The sequence below is a fragment of the Cataglyphis hispanica genome, chromosome 14 (assembly GCF_021464435.1).
Source record: "Cataglyphis hispanica isolate Lineage 1 chromosome 14, ULB_Chis1_1.0, whole genome shotgun sequence".
In the NCBI taxonomy this organism is placed as follows: domain Eukaryota; kingdom Metazoa; phylum Arthropoda; class Insecta; order Hymenoptera; family Formicidae; genus Cataglyphis; species Cataglyphis hispanica.
This window is the reverse complement of record NC_065967.1, coordinates 4,874,371-4,896,357: the sequence shown is the minus strand read 5'-3', so window position 1 is coordinate 4,896,357 and position 21,987 is coordinate 4,874,371. Positions and strand designations below refer to the sequence as shown.

The window sequence follows — 21,987 nt, the reverse complement described above, 5'->3', positions numbered from 1 at the left end:
AGAAAGAGAGAGAGAGAGGAGGATGGAATTGCACGAAATCGAATTGGATGGTTTTAATGACACATCATACCGTTCATAAATTTATTTAACACACACGAGTCTAATTTTTTAAATTACGTAATATGCAAAAATTGATATTTATTATTTTATATACATTTACAACATATATTAAACTGGTTTAACGTACAATAATTTATATTAATGTAATTATTTAATAATAAATAAACGAATGAAAAATGTCTAGAAAATCAACGATGACGAATGTGAGGCGAATCGGAAGTTGCTGTTCTCGAACGTGTTTTCTATAAATACTTATAATTAGAATTTCAATCAATTATGTAAGAATATAAATTACAAATTAGTATTGACCGTTAAAGGTCATCCATCTGCCAAATGAGATTCATCGCGAATTCATGAATGGTACTGTCCACGCGAGCGTACAGGGCGAGGCACGTGCTTTACACATGCCAAACATTTTCGCGTGACACTCACGGATGATTGTTTTTTACTACACATGCGTTATACATTTCGGCAGTTTACGAACTACTGTTCGATAATGAATTAGATGACCAGTGATGATTATAATAATTAATTAGAAGAGATACGCGCGCATAAAATTTATATTCAATAAAGCTAAAATGCAAAAACGCGTTTTTACTGTAAACGAGAAACTCAATCAGACGATGTCGAAAAAAAATATCGTGAAAAAGTGTTGGCAACATATTTTAAATTTTCAAATAAATCCTAGATGACGTGAAAATTTTTTAGATTTAATAAAAAAGACTGATAAACATAGGCTTGAAATTTTGTAATAATTTTCTTCCTTGATATATTAAAAAAAGATTACCGAATTATATTATAATTCAATTACATTCTATGTAATTCTGTGCGTGTCTCTAATTATATGTACGGTTTTATACTTTAATATTTTATAAAAACAAATTTTTTTTACTTTTTTATAAAATATTCTTCAATTATCTTGAATTTTATTATTTGTATTTAATACCGATAATCTTTCATCTTCTATTTAATGATAGGATTTTTACAAAATTTATTAGATATCGTAACTCATATTGGAATGATAAGAGCCTCGGCGCGTGTCAAGGATAGGCGTCGCGATTACATAGAGCGGGTTTCGCGATCTTGACAGATGGAGAACGACAGAATCTCGGTCTGTTGTACCCCGTGTACGAGCGATCCTCGACTTCTTCCTTCCTCAAGAAGCTTTCGCCGCACGTACGGTGGGAGACTCCGAAGAGGTGACAGGAGGGCGGCAGAAAGATCCGCGCGCGCGCGTTGTTTGGGAAGAGGGAGGACCCCGTGGTTGGCGAACGCAAACGATATATGAAGGCGAAACTCGCGCGTACGTCGTCCAGAATCTCTCTCACGTGGTGTGCACTCGCGATAGCGCGGGAAGTGCCGGTCCTCCGCTCTCTTCGTGTTTTTCCCACACGCGTAAACATACTTCGATTATTCAAATTTCCTAATTGAAACTTAGTGACAAATACGCCTGAAAACGTTGTCGAGGTGATTTCTGCCTGGAGGTTGTCGAGTGCGAGATTGAAATCGGCTCGTCTTCGCCGACGTGGGTAACTTCCTCGAGGAAATTCAAGGGAAATTCAAAGGGGTGGTAGAGTGAACTGATCGCTAGGGTGTTGGAGCAATCATGAGCAAACAGTGGAAAGGTATGTGACGCGGGATTATTGATTGTGGTCGAAGATGTTGAGGAACAAGCTTGCAAGAACAACATATCAATGGTTAAATATTCTTTGCTTTTTACGTGATGAAAAATTATATCGAGAGTTGTGAATGAGAACAGATGGATGTTTACTGGGCAGAAAATTCATTGACTATCTTTATATCTCTATTAGAACTTTTTATAATTATTATATCATAAATTATCTTGTTTTTCTCAGATATTTAATATATTTTTCTATTATATCATAAATTATCTTATTTTTTTTAAATGCGTTATTTTTTATTTCGTATAAAATTCATATGCATTCCCCTTAGAATCTAATCAAGGAGAGATAAGATCTCGATAAGAGGCGCTAGATAGTAAAAATTTTTTTGCCTCACAGGTCAGTGATTCGAAGATTTTAGCAAAATATATTTCTATCCTGTAAAAGTAAAATATATATAAACATAAAATACTTGTTACACATATAAAAAAATAATACTTGCGCTTATCTCAAAAATGTACCGATAAATGTTACGGATGAAATTAAAATTTCTTAAAGTATTTTAAAGATGCGGAAACATTTATTAACATATAATTTTTATCCCGATCACATGTGTAGAAAAAAAAAAGAGGAAGTAGGCGATCAATGAAAATGATAGGTGGAAGAATTCAAGGTAGTATTTATCGTGACGATGCATACAAACGAAGATATGCGTCGTTTGTTAACTGGATAGTAAATTACATAGGCAAACTGAGTAGTAAATTACATAGGCAAACTGCTCTACCATTGCGATCTGAAAAAAACCCGTCTACAAGGTGTCGTGAGAAAGGAAAAAAATACCTTTTATTTGTTAAAATCTTATATTTGTTTAAATCTTATCAAATAAATCGTATAAAATGACGATTTGCTTTATAGACATTTTATTTTAATTATATTATATGTTAAAATAAATTATATTATTGATAAAATAAATAATACCCCAAAATCAAATTTTTAAAAATATTAAAACATATTAAAAAATATTTAAAAATATTTAAAAATTAAAGGAATATTAATAATTAGAAATTATAACAATTAGAATTTATAAAATGTATTGTAAATGATTATTTCGCAATAATCGGCGTACTTAAAAGCGCTTTGCCGCTCAAAGATGTTCGGGAAATTCCTCACGATAATGCGTCGGGGACACTTAACTTTCATCTTTAATTTGTATCAAACATTATTTTGGATACGTTATCACGTGAATGTTTTTTAATCGCGCCTTTTAATCACAACTGTATAATCCACTCCACTACACTTCAATAGGCGATCAGAGACACATGTTTCTTATATATATCATTTGATATTGTGATAAAAAGAAGTTAGCTTTGTAATTATCTATCTTGTCACACTTTTAAATTCTCTAATTTAATGTACACGATAATATAAACTGTAAATCAATTAATAAACTTCAAATGAAAAAAATATAAAAATGATAAAAAATATAATTACAAGAATTTTGATTGAGTTAAAAAATTGTACTCGATAAAATAAAATTTTAATTAAAAATTCTTACAAGAGGGTCACAAAAATTACTGTTTTCTTTCTACTCGATTATTTTAAATTCAAAAAGTACAAAAATTATTGTGAAACTGAATCCATATAAATATTTTTTAATGAAATAGATATTTAATCTAATAATATATTACATTACTGTTGCGAAAATTGAAGTTATAGAAATTGGAAACATTTTTTCAAATGCTCAAGTTGTTGGAAAAATAGAATGGATTACAGTTAGATTTAACTCTTCGATTTTCTTTTACAGGTGTCAAGGAGTTTGTCGGCTTTGAGGAGGTCACCAAGCTCGACTTCCTGGTGATGCTGTTCGCCGAAATCCTGGGCACGTTCCTGTTGGTCTTCTTAGGCTGCGCCTCCTGCGTCACGTGGCAGGATGCACCGACTGTTGTGCACATTGCATTTACCTTCGGCCTCGCTGTGGCAAGTTTGGCACAGGTAAGTGTTTATTTTAAAAAAATAAAATTAAATAATTAAAACTAAAGACATATAAAATTTTAAATTTAATATTCTTAAAGTTTGAAATTTCTATGTTAAAAAAATTTAAACTTGAAGATTTTATGAATATAGAATTTGCTCATCAATGATTTGATTAATTAGTTTTTGAAATTAAAATAAAATAGTAAATTTAAATGAAATAAATCAGATTTAAATTATTAATAAATTTTAATTCTCATCACAATAAATAGATAACAGACAAAGTTGTAAATAACAGGCAGTTTTGAGAGTATACTTTACGATAAAAGAAAAGCAATGATAGGATAAAAATGTTTTTGCGTAAGAGAGAAGTAGAAGATACTGTCTTATCAAAATTATGACAAGTTCTTTTCTTTTTCTATTATCCTGTTCTTAAGTATTTCATCTGTTTGAGTTTAATCGCCAAAATAAATATGCAAGTTTATATATTAAAAAATTGTGATATGAATATACAACGACATGCATACGAACTAAAATTTACTCACCGAGAATATTTTATTATCCGCGCAAATTCTTATCTTTGCTCGTAAAAAGCATGTCCATATATGTATGCGAGTATTCTTTCATTTTATCTTCTCGAATATTTATATCAATAAAAATATGTAGTTTAATATTTAATTTATATTGATCAATTAATTTATTTGCAATAATAATTTATTTGCGCGTATACACTTTCATCTGTATTTTTATAACAATTAATAGCAGAAAATTTAACTTTCTTATTAATGTATAACTTACACACACATGTTCTCTCTTTTTTTTTTATATTAAAAGGAATTAATAAAAAAAATTAAAAAATAATTGACGATATGCAATAGCCATCAAATCTTTTGAGCAACGCAAAGTAAAACAATTTGTATATTAATTCATTTAATTAATGCACAATATAAAAATTTGCATTGCAAAGATTCCCATTTAGTGGGAATTAATATCAGATAAAGCAACAGTTTCGCACAAAAATGTTCATGAACTAAAAGACTTTGCAGCATACAGCGGGAGATTTTACAAAAAAGGAATAACATTATCCTCTCGACGATATTTTAATGATATTTGCATTTAACGAAGACACACATACGTGAAAGAAGTGCGTATTGTCGTCTCGCTTGTTACGTCACGATTAATAATTAATTAACATATCTTGTGTTGACCGTTTTTTTGTATAGCATCTCTCGCGCGTAAAACCTGCTCCTCGCGCTTGCTAAATGAGCCACATCGATCACGATTATGTTTCGAATACTCGCTGAATGGATCGGCGACACGCGCTTCTTAAAAGATCGTCGTGTCTGTAAAAATATGTATGAATTCTGTAGAAGTTGTTAAACGTGCGCGACCCTTTTGTATTTTGTGTTCCAATGGCAGCGAGTAACAAATGCAGTAACTTTTGTCGTCATTGTAATTGCGACTGTGTGTGTACAATTAAAACTGTGTGATTGACAACTGCATAATTATTAATTCTTTCCACGATACTTGAGGTTGCAATTTTACAATTGCGTGTATGTGGTTGAATTTTATTATTATTATTTAAAATATACACAGAACAGTCACAATTGTAGACACAATTTTTTCGCACGCCCTGTATTTCAAACAGACAGGACACAGAGCACTCTAGAGAGAGTGGGGGGATCTCCATTCACTTCGCTAAAGTTTTGCCACTCAGTCACCTAATCGTACTCTCACTCTCGTTTCGTGAATCGATCTTTTTCCTTAAGGAGAATAAGAGATTTGACTCGCCGCATAATGGCCCCTTTCGACATAACTCTTTCTCACTAATATATTTTAATTAAATATCTAAATAGTATTGAATAAGAAAAAAGAAGATAACTCGTGATTTTTATTGTTTGATCGAGCATTCATGTATAAAGAAATCATGGACGATATTTTAGCGTAGATAATTTCTCGCGTAAAACGTCAAATATGTCATATTCCAATCGAAATCACCGTTCTGCAAAAGAAGAAGATAAGATAACCGCCGGCAAATGAATCTTTAATAGCGATTCGATCGAGATCGGATATCGCAGGATAATCGTTCGCCGCATTTCGATATCGATGCGATCCGATTCTCGCGCGTGATTAATTCTTATCAGCAACTATATCGCCTAAATTGCCTCGTTACGAAATTGCGCGATCAATCGTGGAAATCTTTTCTTTCCGCGAACCGTAATCTTCCGCGATTTTATGCGCGCTTAGCATTTCCTATACCACGTTGATCGTTCTATCGTTTTAATTTTTTTGTTCTTATATCTTTTATTACTACGAATCGCGAAAGAGAAAGAAATGAAGAAAAACATATATATAAAAATATGAAACTAGTATAATAGATTATAAAAAATAGAAAGAGACTAGAATGATATATGTGATAATAAAAATAAGTTAAGTGTAATAATAATATAATTTGAATAGAATTAATTGTGTGAGATATTTACTCTTTTCAATCATTTTCCAATTTTTTAAATAGAAAATAAACCCAGAAAATTTATATGAAACGCTTAAAGTTTTCGACTTGCAAATTTTTGCAAATTTTCCATTCAATTACATTTTTAATGTGAGTATGCACTTTTTCGATAAGCGAATCGCTGATTGTTCGTTAGATAATTGAGGAGGAACGGGGAGGAAACTCTCATCCTTAAACCATACTCGTCCTTTCGAATTCGCGAGCTGACCTCGTCCTCGAAACAATTTATAGCGCACTGTGCTCTGTCGACATGCGAACTTTCGGCGAACGGCCGGTCGATTTGCGAAGAGCACTCGAGCGGCCTCCTTTGTATCAATCAGGATTCGCGCGACACGATCACGAGGAGATGAATGATTCGCTCGTTGACCAACATGAATATTTTCGATGACTACTGTAATCGAACGTTGGAGGTTTGAAAAAAATTATCGAGCTGCACATGCGAGTGTTACAGAAAGGAAAGAAAATGAAGGGAAAATTAATTATATTAAATAATTTTCATAGTTATATTAATGAATATTACTATATTTAAATGATATTAACTCTTATTTCGTCAGTTCTTCTTCGAAAACGATTTAAATAAAAAAAACACATACGTGAAGTTTTTATTTAATGTTATTAATTTTTATTAATTTTTTTTATCATTTCTGTTATTTATTTTATATTTATTTTATTCATTTTTCTATTTATTACATAACATATACATTATTAGCTATTAATTAAATATAGTTAATGTAAATTTTTTAAAAATGAATTAATATATTCAATAAATAAATTAACAAATAATTAAGTAATATAAAATAATTAATAATATTAATAAAATATGCGTGTGCAAAATGTACGCGTATCTTTGGTCACTTCCATCTCATTTCATCACAAAAGTTGCGTCGATTAATTAGCAAATAAATTTTAAATTTAATTTATCCCATATCGGTCATCTCATCGGTATTGACAATCTTCGCATTTCCAATCTGCGTTTTCCGCTCGGCATTTCTTCTTTCTCGCCAAAGGATCGGATTCTTGAACTTCGCGTTTAGTCGCGGTAAACACGTTTTAATTGAACCGTACACGGGCACATACGCGCCCGTGTGGGCCGCCCGGGCCCAGCGTAGTGGAAGGGTAAATAAGGCCGTCGGTTCGCCCAAGGGGGTCTAACTCCGTCCGCAAAGATGGTGCAACTGTGCCCCGAAGGCTTCTGACAACCTACTCGAGTGCTGGAGCTCGAGAGACTTAGCGTTCACTCTTATTCCGCCCGTACGTCGCCCTTTTGATACTTGACTTTCCGACAGCCCGCGGCACGGATGTGAACGTCTACACGATGCTTTAGAAGTCGCGTAATTTTTACTTTTCCTTTCTTCAAGAAGAGAGGAGGAAAGGGGAGGGGGAGGGAAGGACAGATAATGAGACCCCAAATCAAAAAGATTAATTGTTTTTGGCTATCAAATTTTTTTTTATTGAGGGTAATAATTGAGAGACAATAGTGGTCTAGTCCTCTTACAATCTTAAGCAATTAATAATTTCAAGCAATATTAATAAATTAAAAAGTATTGATAAAATTGTGTCTATAATTTTAATATTACATATATATAATTGTTTGTATCTTTATTGTTTTCTTAATTAAAAAAAATGCTATTGTATTAAATTTTTTTATTATATTACATTAATATGATTTTATACCCTTATACACATATATACACATTTATATTATTAATATTAAAATATAATTATTTTTTTATATATCATTATTTCCATTATTATCTGTTTAATATGTAATTTTCAATTATTTCAGAAGTTTTTAAAACTTTTCAGACATTTGCTTTTTAAGTTAATTTTACATTTTACTGCTTTAAAAAAAAAATCTGTGGAAAAAATATTAAATTAATTAAAATTATCTATTTTTTTTTTTTATAAGTTAACTTGATTAATGCAGTCGTCAACAAGATCATTGTCATGATTTATATTTTCTTAGATATTCGTATGCGCTCAACATATCTCTTTTATCCTGGTAAGAATTTGTACGTTTATAAGATCGCAACCAATTGACGTTTTGACATTAGAGTTGACATCACGTGCGCGTTTCTTTCCAACTCTGATATCCAATTATATCTCAATCATGATATAATCGTCCACGAGCGCGTTTAACCACGCGTCATCTCGTTAAAACGCGACTCAATCGAAAATCCTCGCTCGAGATCTAAGACACGTCCTCGACTCGACTCGTCCCATTCAGGCGAAAATTGAATGCTAAGTCCCTCTTTATGGTCTAACGGGCAACGATAGCGATATTGTCTCGCTGTTTGACGATCGCGCTTTATTGTCCCGGCCTCTTTGCACAGCCGGCGCGACAGAGACGGACACATCCCTCGGATGTCGCGCATTATTTATAGATTCCGACTCTGTTTCTCTCTGTCCCGGGATATAAAAGTCATAATTTATACAAGTGGGCTGTACACGGCCAATCGTCGCTCAATAAAGCCGCTATTGATAGAGAAATGTCAAGTGAGTTTTCTCTCGTTGATAGAGAAAGAAAAAGGGACACTCGGACAAAGGAGATATTAACGAGTAACGGTGGAAAAATATTTGAGAGACTCCGCGCGCGTCTTTATCTAGATAAAATAATTGTCCAAGATAATTATCGCGCGGATCTGGTGCGCGACAAGAGATGTCCTCTTAGCGTAACGGTTGCGCCAACATCGCACTTCTTACTGCATACTGCTTTTAAATTAATGTGCTTACGGTTAGTAGATAAGTTATTTATTATTAAGAATTAAGAAATTTATAACTTTTTATTTTAGTTTCTATGCAAATAAAATTGAATATAAATCTGATATAATTCATTTAATGGAATTTTAAATTAAATATTAAATACGTGCGATCTTTTTTAACACAGATTGAGTACGAATTTAACATTAGCATTAATTGCAACCTGCGATTCACGTAGAAATTTTTATATATAATTTAAGATTGTTTTATTTATAACATTAATATAAAACGATATTAAGATTTTTTTCAATTTAAAAATAATTCATTATAAAATATAAATATGAACTTATAAATATAATTAATACAATAAAAGTTAAAGCAAGTTTTGTATTCAATTTTTCTTATGTCACTTTAATTCACATTTAATTAAATAAAATTCAAATTAACATAAGTTTGCATGTACTTTTCTATTCAAACGTTTTTCGTCAGTGTAAACATTTTCACGTTGATCTTAGATCACGCTTGTTTGCGTACATACTGATATTTTTTCAGCATTTCTTAATAAATACTCGTGGAAAATGTTCCTCCTTCGACGCGACACGAGTACGCTGACAATGAGATCTCGAGATGCAGGTCCCGGCAAAAAGCATCGAACACCAAACGCGCATGTCGCACTTTTCATTAGCTTGCGAAACCCGCAATTCGCCACGATTAAAATCGTGCAACCTTGCGTCGTCGGCGACACAATCGTCTTTCTCTTCTCCCCTTCGTCGTCTCAAATTTATTCAACGAATATTTTGTCTTCATTCCTTCCCTTCTTCCCAAATTTTTCAACCGCTCTTATAAATTAAATCGAATCAATTAAGTGATATCAATTTTACTTTTCGAAACATTAAAATTTTCTAACATTTCGAGATAATTGAAATATAATTTTAATTAGAGCTTTAATTAAAGCTTTGTAAATCTTTTTTTTTTTCTAAGTATAATTGCAGCATTTTTTTATTGTCTAATTTCAGAATTGTTTAATTCTCTTTTTTCTCTTTTATTTTCATAAAAAAGCTTCTTAAATTTACTAAATTTTTTGTAAAGTTTAAAAAAGGAATTATCTGTATAGAAAAATTCATTATCTATTCATATTTTATACATGTATTTGTAACGGAAATGGCATTTATTATCAATAGAAAAAATTCAATTAAAGAAAAACTTAAAATTTGTTTTACAATGCAATAATTAATTTGAAAAGGTTGTTTAAATTCAATCCGGAACCTGGTCGTTAAAACTTGGTCGTTAAAACCTGGTCGTTAAAAAACGAGTTCAAAGACAAAGAAGAGCAACTCGCGAGTCGAGCTTGCGTAAGCGTTATTATAAAAAAAAAGAAAAAAAAAATCCTCCTGTGCACTTGCAACTTTGTGCAGTTCGGTCATTCCTCATCTCGCATTCTGCCGTCTCTTTTTCGCGGGCCGGTTAAGGTATTGAAAATAAAAAGAAAGAGAAGTTCGTAAAGGAAGAGGGCGAAGACTCGAAGCGAGATAGCAAGGAGAAAATGGGAAGGGCGGGAATAAGAGAGAAAAGGAGAACGAAAGAGGGAGAAGGGAGATGTAGATGTGCAAAGTCACAGTCGATCCTGTTCCGAATGCAAATCGCACGCATCTCGCCCTGCATTATACGCAAATGCGCGGCTCTTTAATATGCGAGAGCGAGGGACGAGAGCACAATGCTTACGCAACAGCTGGAGATGCAACCAACCAAAGATGATTCTTTGGAGAACATCGGTTGTTGCGCCGTTAAACTAGATGATAGAGCCTGGAACGAATTGATTTCAACAAATTAATATTCGCGAACGAGATCTCGAAGCATAACGTAAGCATGTGCGTGCATATATTGTCTAAAATATAGAACGTTTTAAAAATTTACGAAATTTTCAATTTTCAATTTAATCTTAATTTGATTACTTATCATTTATCTCGATCGTTAAAATTAAAATTAAAATTTTATTCACTTAAAACATTGATTTCCATGTACATAATCGATATTAATTAATACACACGTAGATCGGAAAAAATTTTGAAATTTAAAAAATATTTTTCTCTAAATCGCATGTCTACTTAATTTTTGCGTCGATTTTTTAATGATTTGGCTAACAACGAAAAGAAAAATATATTAATTAAAATTTTATGATTGAAGATGTTTGTTGTTAATTTAGGGGTGAATTATTGTTCGGGGCGTTGGTTGTTAGATTATTTATGTCTCACTTAGTTAAATTGATAAATTTTTATTTTTTTAATTTAATTTTGCCAACGTAATTAAATTAGTGAAACGAAAAATATGACAGATGATGAGTGAGGTAAAAGGGCTCTATTTTTACAAGTCACCCACAAAGAGGGAGTGCCTTATTAATTACACGCGCGCGTGAGATAAGCATCTTGGGTTTGCTCGCGTAATCGCCACAAATGTCTTCGCTACTGTCTCGCGTCTTAGATCGCCCTGCTTCGCGAGATAACTGAGCGACGGGTGCACATTCTTACTCGTTCTACGTTTATGACGTTGAATTAATAAATCGCCTCTCGCTGAATGGAACATACGACGAATGCTAATTGTTTTGCCGAGAGATATTTCTCTCGAGCATTGCCTCGTAGTTCTTCATCTCTTCTCGCGGTCTTACGTCCCACAAGTTTTGTGCAATATGTGCCGCCTGACGTGCCGCATTGTTTTCTTTCGGAGGAATTTGCATAAAACTCGTGTGCTCGCCAATATTGATTTTAGAGCCGGGCCAAGGCTTTCGACACTTTTACGTTTCGATACTTTATTTTCTCCCGAGCCTAAGAAAATTACGTCATTTTTATGCGACTGCTTTTAGATAATTCAGAGCTTGCCATGTTTCCCAAAATTTTGTGTGCGACGATTTTCGAAATGTCAAACTTTGACAGGTCAAAATTCGAGGAACGATAAATTTACGTAAAATATAGGTATTGACATTGAAAACATGGCAAGAGAGAAAAAAACAGAGACATCTTCGAAAATAATTTTATAAAATTAATATTACATGTTAAATAAAAAAAGTGACATTAATATGATATAAAGATAAAATAATATAAAATAAAATATAGATAAAATGAAACATGAAAACTTGAAAACTTAATATAAGATTAAGGATAAAATTTAAAGAAGATAAAAGAGAACTTAAATTTCCATAAAATAATATTAAAATTTGAAATTATATACAAGTGTATAATTTTATAAAAATATAATACAAAGTTTTCGTTATCTCTTCTTTTTTTTTGTTATTCAAGATTCTATATGAAATAAAAAACAAGAAGTTTAAAGAAGGATAAAAAAATAAAAAAAAAAAAAATTTTAATCAGACATATCTCTTCTTTCTTAATGTATCTGAGCGCGCGCGGAATATCTAGGATACAGATTTATCTAAGACAAAATCACTTGTGCGGTAAGAGCGCCGCGTATTCCTTGGCAAACATTAGAGCCATCCAGTTGGGGGCCTTTTCGGGCCCCCGAGACGTACCGCTCCCTCGTGCATGCTGTTACGCAAGTAAGCCCACAGGCGAAAGATCATTGTCCTACGTCTTGCAGCTCGTATGCGTCACGCAGCCCAATTATGTCTCTACACACAGGCCCGCATTGGAAAGGATAAAGACAGATTGATGGGGAATTATGATCGGTTCGATACTCTCCAGTCATACGACTTCTTAAAACATTGATGCATTATATTAAAGAATTTTAAAGATAAAACATTTATATACGTTCTATTGTTAAATCTTTAATATATATCAATATATAATATTCAATATATAAATAATTAATCATTCTGAATATAATGAATATATAATTGCAAAATATATAAATTATTATATATACCTATTAATTATAAATTATAACATAATAGAATATACAGTCAAAAATAAATTTAATAGATGTATATAATAAAAAGGTTAAATTTCTCAAGGTTTTATTATTAATAATCATTATTAATTAATTATTATCGACGTATTTTCAATATATTTTTAATCGCTGCGCTATATTTATTAAATAGCGAAATTATTATAATATATTTTAATGCGCTATGTAAAAAAGATATACTGGAGTAATCATCAAGATTAGATTTTTCTCCGAGGATTTTGCGAATCCGATCCTGCGTCTCGCGCGCTGCAGGAGCACCGCCGACAACGTGTACGAATTTGTAACGGCACGACGAGAGCCCAGACACCTTACGGTAATTACTGACAATACGTCGGCGAAGCCCATTATTTAATGCTCGCTCGCAGTCGTATTTAACGCTCGACGAACGAGTCGACGAACGATGACGACTCGTCTCTCGAAAAGGAGGAGAGAGACGCGTAATTTGCGTCACAAACTACCCGCGTCTCGTTAATGCTGGATCCCCGATATCCTTTTCATTTTATTAGCGTGAAACACTTTCTCAACATCTTAATCCCATTTCTTCGCTATTATTCATTACCGTTATTGCTTTAGGTTCCACAAATCACTTGTCACTTGATTTTCAGTTCCGAGTTAAATGATGATTGAATTTATATTTCGACATTTGAATTACATCAATCGCTTCGAATATCTTAATTGTTCTATCTAATGTTTTATCTAATAAAATTTTATTATTTTTCTTAATATGTAGAATATTAATTTTTTTTTATATATCACAGCTAATTAATGATTGAAATAAATTTGGTGATACACGTGAAATTTTTCAGAAGATAATTATTATTCTATCATTTATATATATATATATATATATATATATATATATATATTTAAAATATTACAACATTTTTTCTACACGCATATATAAATATAACATTATATAATTATTAATTTATTATTAATTTTGTTAGTGTTACATAACGATTTTTTTTTTTTTAAATAGCAAATATAAAAGGAAAGGCAGCAGCTTTTAAGATACTTTCCTCATTTCGCACGCGTGTAATTTCGAAAGTTCATGGTTTTACTGCGATTTTTTTACTGCCGAAACAAGAAAAGAAATCTTCAGTAGCCTTCGAGCTCGGTAATATAATAATATACGATAACAACAAAGATGATCCGTCTAAAAAGACAGAAAAATGATTCAAGGCGATCAACATCTGCCTATATCGGGCGCGAATTCTAGAACAACTTGCCGCGCGTACGATCCTTCTTGCACCTGCTCGCCGTTAATTCGAGATGAAGTTTCAGCAACGCGTATGACACGTGCACGTTGGAAGAAGGAGCGCGGCACGTGTGTAACAAATGTGCATTCTTCAGATTCGGATTTATTTCTCTTCGTGATAAATTCTATCCCTGATAATGAATAAATTTATTTTTGACAGTATAAAATATAAATGTAGAATAATTCACATATTTTTTAAATTAAATAATTATTATATAAAATTTAATTAATACAATTATTTAATATACATAATAAATTCAACTGAAATATATTCTTTATCTTAAACTTTTTTCAAATAATGTATCAGTGATTAAATGTCTGAAGATATCTGTCATATCTTTATTGGAGAACAATATGACAATTATCTTTATTCTTTATTTCGTTATTTTTTCTTCTTTATTTTATTAGTGATTACTTATTATATTCGTTGCATATTCTTTGATTGTCTCGGCATATTGTTCCCCCTTTGAGTTCGATCCTGTGCGTTTTGCACGCGGGAACGCGTATGCGCGGCTTATGACTGCGGGCTGTGGGTCGTAAGGCCCCGAGGGCGCGAAACGACGCGATAATTCGAGATCGTACGATCTACGGCGAACCGGAACGGATGTTGGAAATTAATTTTATTTTCTGTTTCGGACTTGTAATTTGAAAGCGCGAACGAAGTCGAGAAGCGTAAGATTCGCGAAGAGAGCCGCGTCGAACGACTCGCGCAAACAGCCACGCCAAAAAGAGAGGAGCAAACTCGTCACATTTTTCTCCTCAACTTCATCGAAGATAAAGATCCTTGATAAAAATCTTAGAAATTAACACGCGTGTCGCGAAATCCCCGTGTTGGCCTCGTCCCCAAGTCGTATATCGAGCTGAAAAAAATCCCGACATTTCGGCACGAGAATATCGCGATCGCTCCGATAGATAGGACCGAGAATCCCCGAAAAGGAGACTCCGAGATTGTACGCGAGGATTTCGCGCGGGCGTCCGCGGTGGCTCGTTTATTACTTTTCTCGGAACAATGTTGCGAGCCGTGAAGGCCGATGAGTCGCGGAAAGTGGCCATAACTTTCCCCTTTAAACTCGCGCATTAAACATACAGGCGCGAGACGCGCTTTATAATATATAAACTCCACGGATCTCTTCTCCGAGAGACAGACATACGTCGCGCGAGCACGTGTCAATTAAAGTCCGTGCAACAGCCAGGGGGACTTTTCATTTCACCTGGCAAGCCGCAACAAGGCCACGTTCTCGCTCGGTTCTCTCCTCCACCTCCTCGGAGGCCGACACAAAAGAATCTGTCTCTCTCTCTCGATTGTCGATCTCGCCCGCTTCAATTGCGATTCGTTTCTCCACCAAAATCTTTCATTATGAAATCCGTGATTAAAGAGAGGCTCTCATTAAAATTATGATAGGTGTGAAGGATGCCATGGACATTTGTTCGCGATATCTTTTTCCGCGATAAGATCGGGATTTCTATTACGAGATCTTCGGCGAATTTTTCGACCCGAATTTGACAATTAACTCTTTCGAACGGGCAATTGCCCGTACGAGGATTAACAATATCGATATGGCGCGAATCGATGATAATCAGTGAATCGATGAGTGCGAATTGACGGAGACGAGAATCGAAGAAGAAAGATAAAGGGGAGGACAAAAGAGAAGAGAGAGAAAGAACGATTACGTAATCCTGGTCGGCGCATATGTGTGCCGATCGCCCGCGGCGAGACGAGACCTTGCCGGCGTGCATGAGAACTGGGCCGCGTGCGTCGGGCCCCTCGTTATATCCCGAGCCCCGGACTCTGAACCTAGATAAATCCGACGCCGTGGAGTCTGCGCGCACCGTGTCGGATTAATTCGAATGATTCTGAGATCAAGATACGTGTGTTTGCGTAAATTTGAGGAGAGGACACTCATGTATATCGATCGTTTCGGGATAATTATTTTTACACATACACATTCATTTTTATTAAAAAAACCTCTCTCTCTCTCTCTTTCTCTTTTTCTCTATGATTATATATGTATTTTATATATTATATATTATTTATAAAACAATCTGTCTCTAGTTAGTTTTATATAGTGTAAAATAAAATAATCTAATAATTATGTAAAACAGGATGTTTATTCCTTGGAAAAAACTGAAATTCTCTTCAGGGATTTCTTTTGCATGTGAAAGAATCAGGGAATTCTCATGGAATTTTATTGGGACTTCGGAAATTTTTTGAAAACTTCTCTCTTTGATAATGTTGCTTTTATATTATAAGCAGTTAGCAAGCCAAGTTACAATAAAAAAAAAAATATTTTAGAAAATTGCACTAAAAAATTTTTTAAATATTTCCTTTACTTGAAATTTTGAACAAAAATACCTGGAAAAATAGGAAATTTTCAGAGAATTTTTTGACAAAATTTGTCTAGACACACTGATAAAATTTATTGTTTATAAAATCATTTGATTTATTTTACTGTATACGCACAATAAAATTACTATATCGTACAACAATTTAATGGATGTAATTATACCTAATGTAAAATGTTTGCGTCAATACTGGATATATATTTTTCAGTAATTCGCAAACTATGTTTATAAGCAATTTGCAAACTGTGTAGTTGAATTAGATCGATTTCATCTATCGCGGTTAACATCTGTTATCGATTAGCAAGCACATGCAATGCTATTATGAATCAAACATTGACTGTTCTAGATGCACTACATTTGCTTTAGTTTATGAAGATACTAACAATCGTCATGATATCATAGGTTTTCAATTCTATATAGATCGCGACGATAATTATCGCGCGATATTAATTAGGAGCATTAATTAGCGTTCAAAATATATATTAAGTAAAATCATAAAAGATAAAAAATTGTTAAATGAAATTGAAAAACAATATATTAGAAAGACATTGCGAGTAAATAAGCAGAATGAATTAAAGAATTGATTTTACATGCGCATTTCTAGGTCTCATGTACACATGTATATATGTATATGTTACACATACATGTATATGTACATTCATATTATCTGCATAATTTGTATTGCGTGTCACATGTAATAGTTTTCTTATATATGTAAACATTTGTTTATAAATTGTATAATTGCATATTTTATAAATAAATAAAAATAGTGTTTTTTATAATAATTTAAAATTCTTTTTTCTTCACTTTATCAAAAATTAAATATTATTGATAATTAATTTGCTTTAATAAATGTATTTAGATAATTATAAATATTTTAATTTAAATATAAAAAATATAATAAATATAATAAAACTATACAATCTTTGAAGCTCAGTAATTTCTAATTATTTTCATTTATTATTCATTTGATTAGGCGACTATTTTTCGCCTTATTATTTGTATTAGTTTAAAAATAAAAAATATACTGTATAATATATTTGTAAAGTATATTTTTGCGTAAGATATTCTTAGAGATATTCCTAAAGAGTAAACAGACTGTGTCATCCATCCATCGAGATGGTCGGACGTTTCGCGAGATCATTATGAATCGTTCATGCGATCCCCACCTAATTACATGCCGGGTACGTAAGAGGAATTTACAAGCAGGCGTTACACGCAGTGACACGCTGCAAGATTGTCAAAACGCCCGCCGCGACAACGTTGATCGTTGGGAAATCGTTCGAGATAAATCCGAGAAGCAAATTTCGTCTTTCTCTCCCTCCCTCTCTCTCTCTATCTCTCTCTCTCTCTCTTTCTTTCTCCTCGCGGTGGGCGTGAGATCGCATGATGAATTACGAAACAAACTTTAGAAAACGGCCCACAGTTTTATTAGTCACAAGTTCGTCGATCGAAAAGCACATGAAGATGATACCACGCGTTTCTAATCAGGAATATAACAACATGATACAATAGAAATATGGCAAAATTTATATATAAATATATAGCAAAATATATATATATAAATTTATATATAAATTTATATATAAATAATAAAATTTATATATAAGTAATAAAATTTTAGTAATTAAAAAAGGACACGTATCATATACAGCGTGACTTTATAATTCATTATAATAGTATAAAAATTATGGTACACATTGATAATGAAAAAATATATATATTTTTTTTCTAATTTATCTTCAAATTTGCGTAACCACATAATATAGTTATTGTTATTAATATTGTAATTATTATATTAAATCAATTATAATAGGCTATTATAAAAAAAATTATTAACAGTGTACAATCACTTTTGAATTTCCAGGTTTTAGGTCCAATTTCTGGTTGTCACGTGAATCCGGCTGTATCACTCGGTCTGATGATCAGCGGAAATTGCAGTTTTCTTAAAACTGTTAGTTATATAGTCTGTCAATGTTGCGGCGCTATCGCGGGTGCCGCCGTTCTCAAGGTAAGAAATTTATTCATTAATTTGATTCAAATTTATTGCAATGCTTTATCTTTCTTAAAAAAAAAAATAAATAAATAAATAAAATAAAATAAAATAAAAGTAATGTTAAATATTAAATTATTTTTTATCGATTTTTTAAAAACTTGCTTGCTTAAAAAAAAAGGAAGAAAAGAAACGAATTTGACATGCGGTTTAAATTAATCTAATTTCATTTTATCAAGTATTGAAGAGAAGAGATGACGCTTTGATGCATCAAAGTTTTTTTTTTTTTGATCGTCATCTTTCAGATTTAATTTCCTTAATCATGTTTTAAAATCAATCGAAATTATCTCGAATTTATTGCTGGACACTCAATCGTATTACATAAGTCATAAGTAATAAAATGTATTCTGAGAGGGGTCAGCGGGTCATGTACATGACATTTTTATTTGAGCGCGTCTTACGTACGCACGTGTGTGCCCTACACGCGCAATCGTAATGATCATCCGGTCGAAGCGTGAAATCGATCGTTGATAGGCTGTCATTTCGATTTTGCGCGGAGCTCCGTCTTGTCCGTATCAATTAAATCGCCGTTGCACAAGGTCAAGGTCCGTTTCTCTCTTTCTTCGTTAATCGCACACCACCCATTACATCAAAAGCTAGTCGCGTAAACGATCAACGGCTGGGTCACGCACGAGAGAACAAGCGGCGCACGTGCGTGCGTGCGTGCATGCGATATTATTTTGCGTACGATCCAAATTAATTTGATCAAATAAGCCTATTTGATTATTAAATTCTCTATCATTATCCTAACGCTGTCAAAAAAATGTGTTAGATCTGTTATATAAGCTGCGATTTTTAGCAGTAATTAACGGTATTAAAAAATACTTGTCTCCTGGTTACTAAAAAAATGTTATCGGCTTCAATATAAAATGGTTTAAATATAAAAATATCAATAAATTAATTATTTAAATATATAAAAATTCATTAATTATTTCCGCTCTTAAAAAAGACATGTTTAATCGATACTCGCAAGTATTATCAATTAAGTAAAAAAAATAAAATATAAATATTTTATTAATATTTTTATTTTTTCTTTAAGTATTATATATATATATAATATATTAATAATAATATAAATATTATAAAGTTCATGCTCCGTTTTTGGCGCTATTTTGGCTTCAAAGCACAAGATTTTTTGCCTTGATTAATCATCAAACGCTTACTTGAAATATCTTGATTAATCTAATAATCTAATAATTCAAATACTTTTAATAACCAAGACGGAATATATGACGTCGTTAATCGGTCTCAGAACGATCAAATTTGCTTTACTCGAAAACGTTATATATTACTGCCGGCATAGTTCTTAGGTTCATTAGAGTATTTAAACTTCCTCGCCCGGCAAATGCCTTCGTTAAGGTGCTAGCATCGAGGAGGAAAAATATGTGAGGATTAAGCTTTTTTCTCTTTCTCATTTCTCAGAATAGGATATTTATTTTGTTTTTATTTTTCTTCTAATACAATCAAAATAATAAATATAATATACAAAATAAATTTAATATACAAAATATAATCTATTCTGCCCGCGTTTATAGTATTCTAGTAAATATAAAAATAAAATGATTTAAAATCACACTGAGCATATTATTTTATCCGAGCAAATAATTTTATCTGAGTATATAATCTTAAATATGTGTGTCTCAGAAATTAAACTAAATCAATTCAATTTTTTGTAAATTTAATTTTAATACCAGAGTATTAATTATGTATTTTTTGTGATATTAAAATTAAGGAATTTCCGAAGAATAAAGTATTACGGGATTCATTTTTTAAGAAATTTTTATCATATATATAGCAATTACAAGTTTCTCTCCCTCATCTGATTAAATCGCATCGTTCCCTGCCCAGCTAATAATACCCAAGACACAAGTGACCAACGGTGGCTTGGGCGCCACCGCGCTGGGCAACAGCGTATCCATGTCCCAGGGTATCGTAGTGGAGGCCATCATCACGTTCCTCTTGGTACTGGTGGTGCACGCTGTGACGGATGCCAAGAGGTCCGATACGAAGGGCTGGGCCCCGCTGGCGATCGGTCTGACCATCACGGCAGCTCATATGGCGGCGGTTCCCATAACCGGCAGTAGCATGAATCCCGCCAGGACTCTGGGCCCGGCCGTGGTCTTGGATGAGTATCAGAACGTGTGGATCTATTGGGTGGGTCCGCTCGTCGGGGGCTGCTTGGCCGGTGGCGTGTACAGGATGGGCCTGAGGGCCAACAGGGAAGACGACGAGGGTTCGTACGATTTTTGAGAGGATCCTGGGGATTCTAAAACGTGAGAGACGGAACCTATTCATAATTCCGCGAAGAACTAAAAGTCGGAAGTCTCCCCAGGTGTAAATAAAGAGAAAAGAATGTAGTGAAAATGATGATTTTGACTATATTTGTTTGTCGCACATGACAAAATTGTTTGTAAAAGAATAGGATTCTGCAGGGAATATATATATACATATATATACATATATATATATATATATATATATATATATATATATGTATATGTATATGTATATGTAAGATATTGGACCCGCTGTAGATCAAAGAGTTCAGAAAATTGGGAACTCTTTGAATCAAAACTGCTCCGTAATATGTAAATGTATATTCAACACACACATACACACATATATATTATTATGTGTGTCATTTTTAAATATTTTATTTTCTTGAAATATATTAATCTTTACGTATTTACAGATATGAAGATCTTCTCGTCAGCTATTTAATAGTATTGTTTAGTTTTTTATCTTTAATATTTAGAGAAACTCATTTTAGTTGGTGCTATTTAATGGGAAAGCGGTAATCGAAAATATATCGACGTTATTGTATAATACTGTGTTGTGTATATAATGTAAACGACAAATAAAGATTAATGTTATATTAATATTAATTTGTAATATTATATTCTTAATAAGATTGATCATGTTATATATATTACGGACTAAAAGATACACATATATATTATTATTATACAATAATGCGTATTCGATATATCGAATCGATTTCTTTCTTAAATTATTACCTTTTTACCTTAAGAAATTAAATGTATTTTTCTCTAGAATGTGCATAGAACAAGAGATAGCTTTTTTATCTATAATCATCAACATAATCTTATTGTAATTAAAAATCATTATATCAATCGAATATATTCTATATTCGCCAGTACATCGCTTCCCACTCTGAAAATGTTGTATATATTGTATTAAAGTTAGCTTATATCGAGAAATCAAACTAATTATTTTTTATCGATCTATAATATATATTAGCATAGGCTAGGAATTAATTAGCATATAACGCACAGAGTGCGAATGAAAACATTAATAAATATACTCTTTTCTCATCGGTATTATCCGCGTATGAGTTCTTATGTTTGCGAATTCTTTCCTCTCTCAGTTCCTTTTCATAGTAATAATAAGAATAAATTATTTCATATTTTAATTGATTTATAATACATAAATATAATTTATAATATAATACATAAATATAATTTATAATATAATTTATAGATATAATTTATAAATATAATATAATTTATAATATAATTTATAAATATAATTT

At 32.3% G+C, this 21,987-nt stretch overlaps 1 protein-coding gene across 1 annotated transcript; it reads left to right on the top strand.

Annotated features, from left to right (window-relative positions):
* Nucleotides 1–1,145: 1,145 nt before the first annotated feature.
* Nucleotides 1,146–21,775, top strand: LOC126854431 (aquaporin AQPAn.G-like). Its single transcript, XM_050601155.1, has 4 exons — nucleotides 1,146–1,685; nucleotides 3,487–3,674; nucleotides 18,249–18,392; nucleotides 20,283–21,775. The coding sequence occupies exons 1-4, from the start codon at nucleotides 1,667–1,669 to the stop codon at nucleotides 20,682–20,684; spliced, it is 753 nt and encodes a 250-aa protein (XP_050457112.1). The 5' UTR covers nucleotides 1,146–1,666; the 3' UTR covers nucleotides 20,685–21,775.
* The last annotated feature ends 212 nt before the right edge of the window (nucleotides 21,776–21,987 follow it).

Excerpts from the sequence above, each read along its gene's own strand:
- LOC126854431 (XM_050601155.1), top strand. Across the intron at positions 3,675-18,248 it reads CTGTGGCAAGTTTGGCACAG|GTTTTAGGTCCAATTTCTGG; the intron begins GTAAGTGTTTAT and ends TTGAATTTCCAG. Across the intron at positions 18,393-20,282 it reads CGGGTGCCGCCGTTCTCAAG|CTAATAATACCCAAGACACA; the intron begins GTAAGAAATTTA and ends TTCCCTGCCCAG.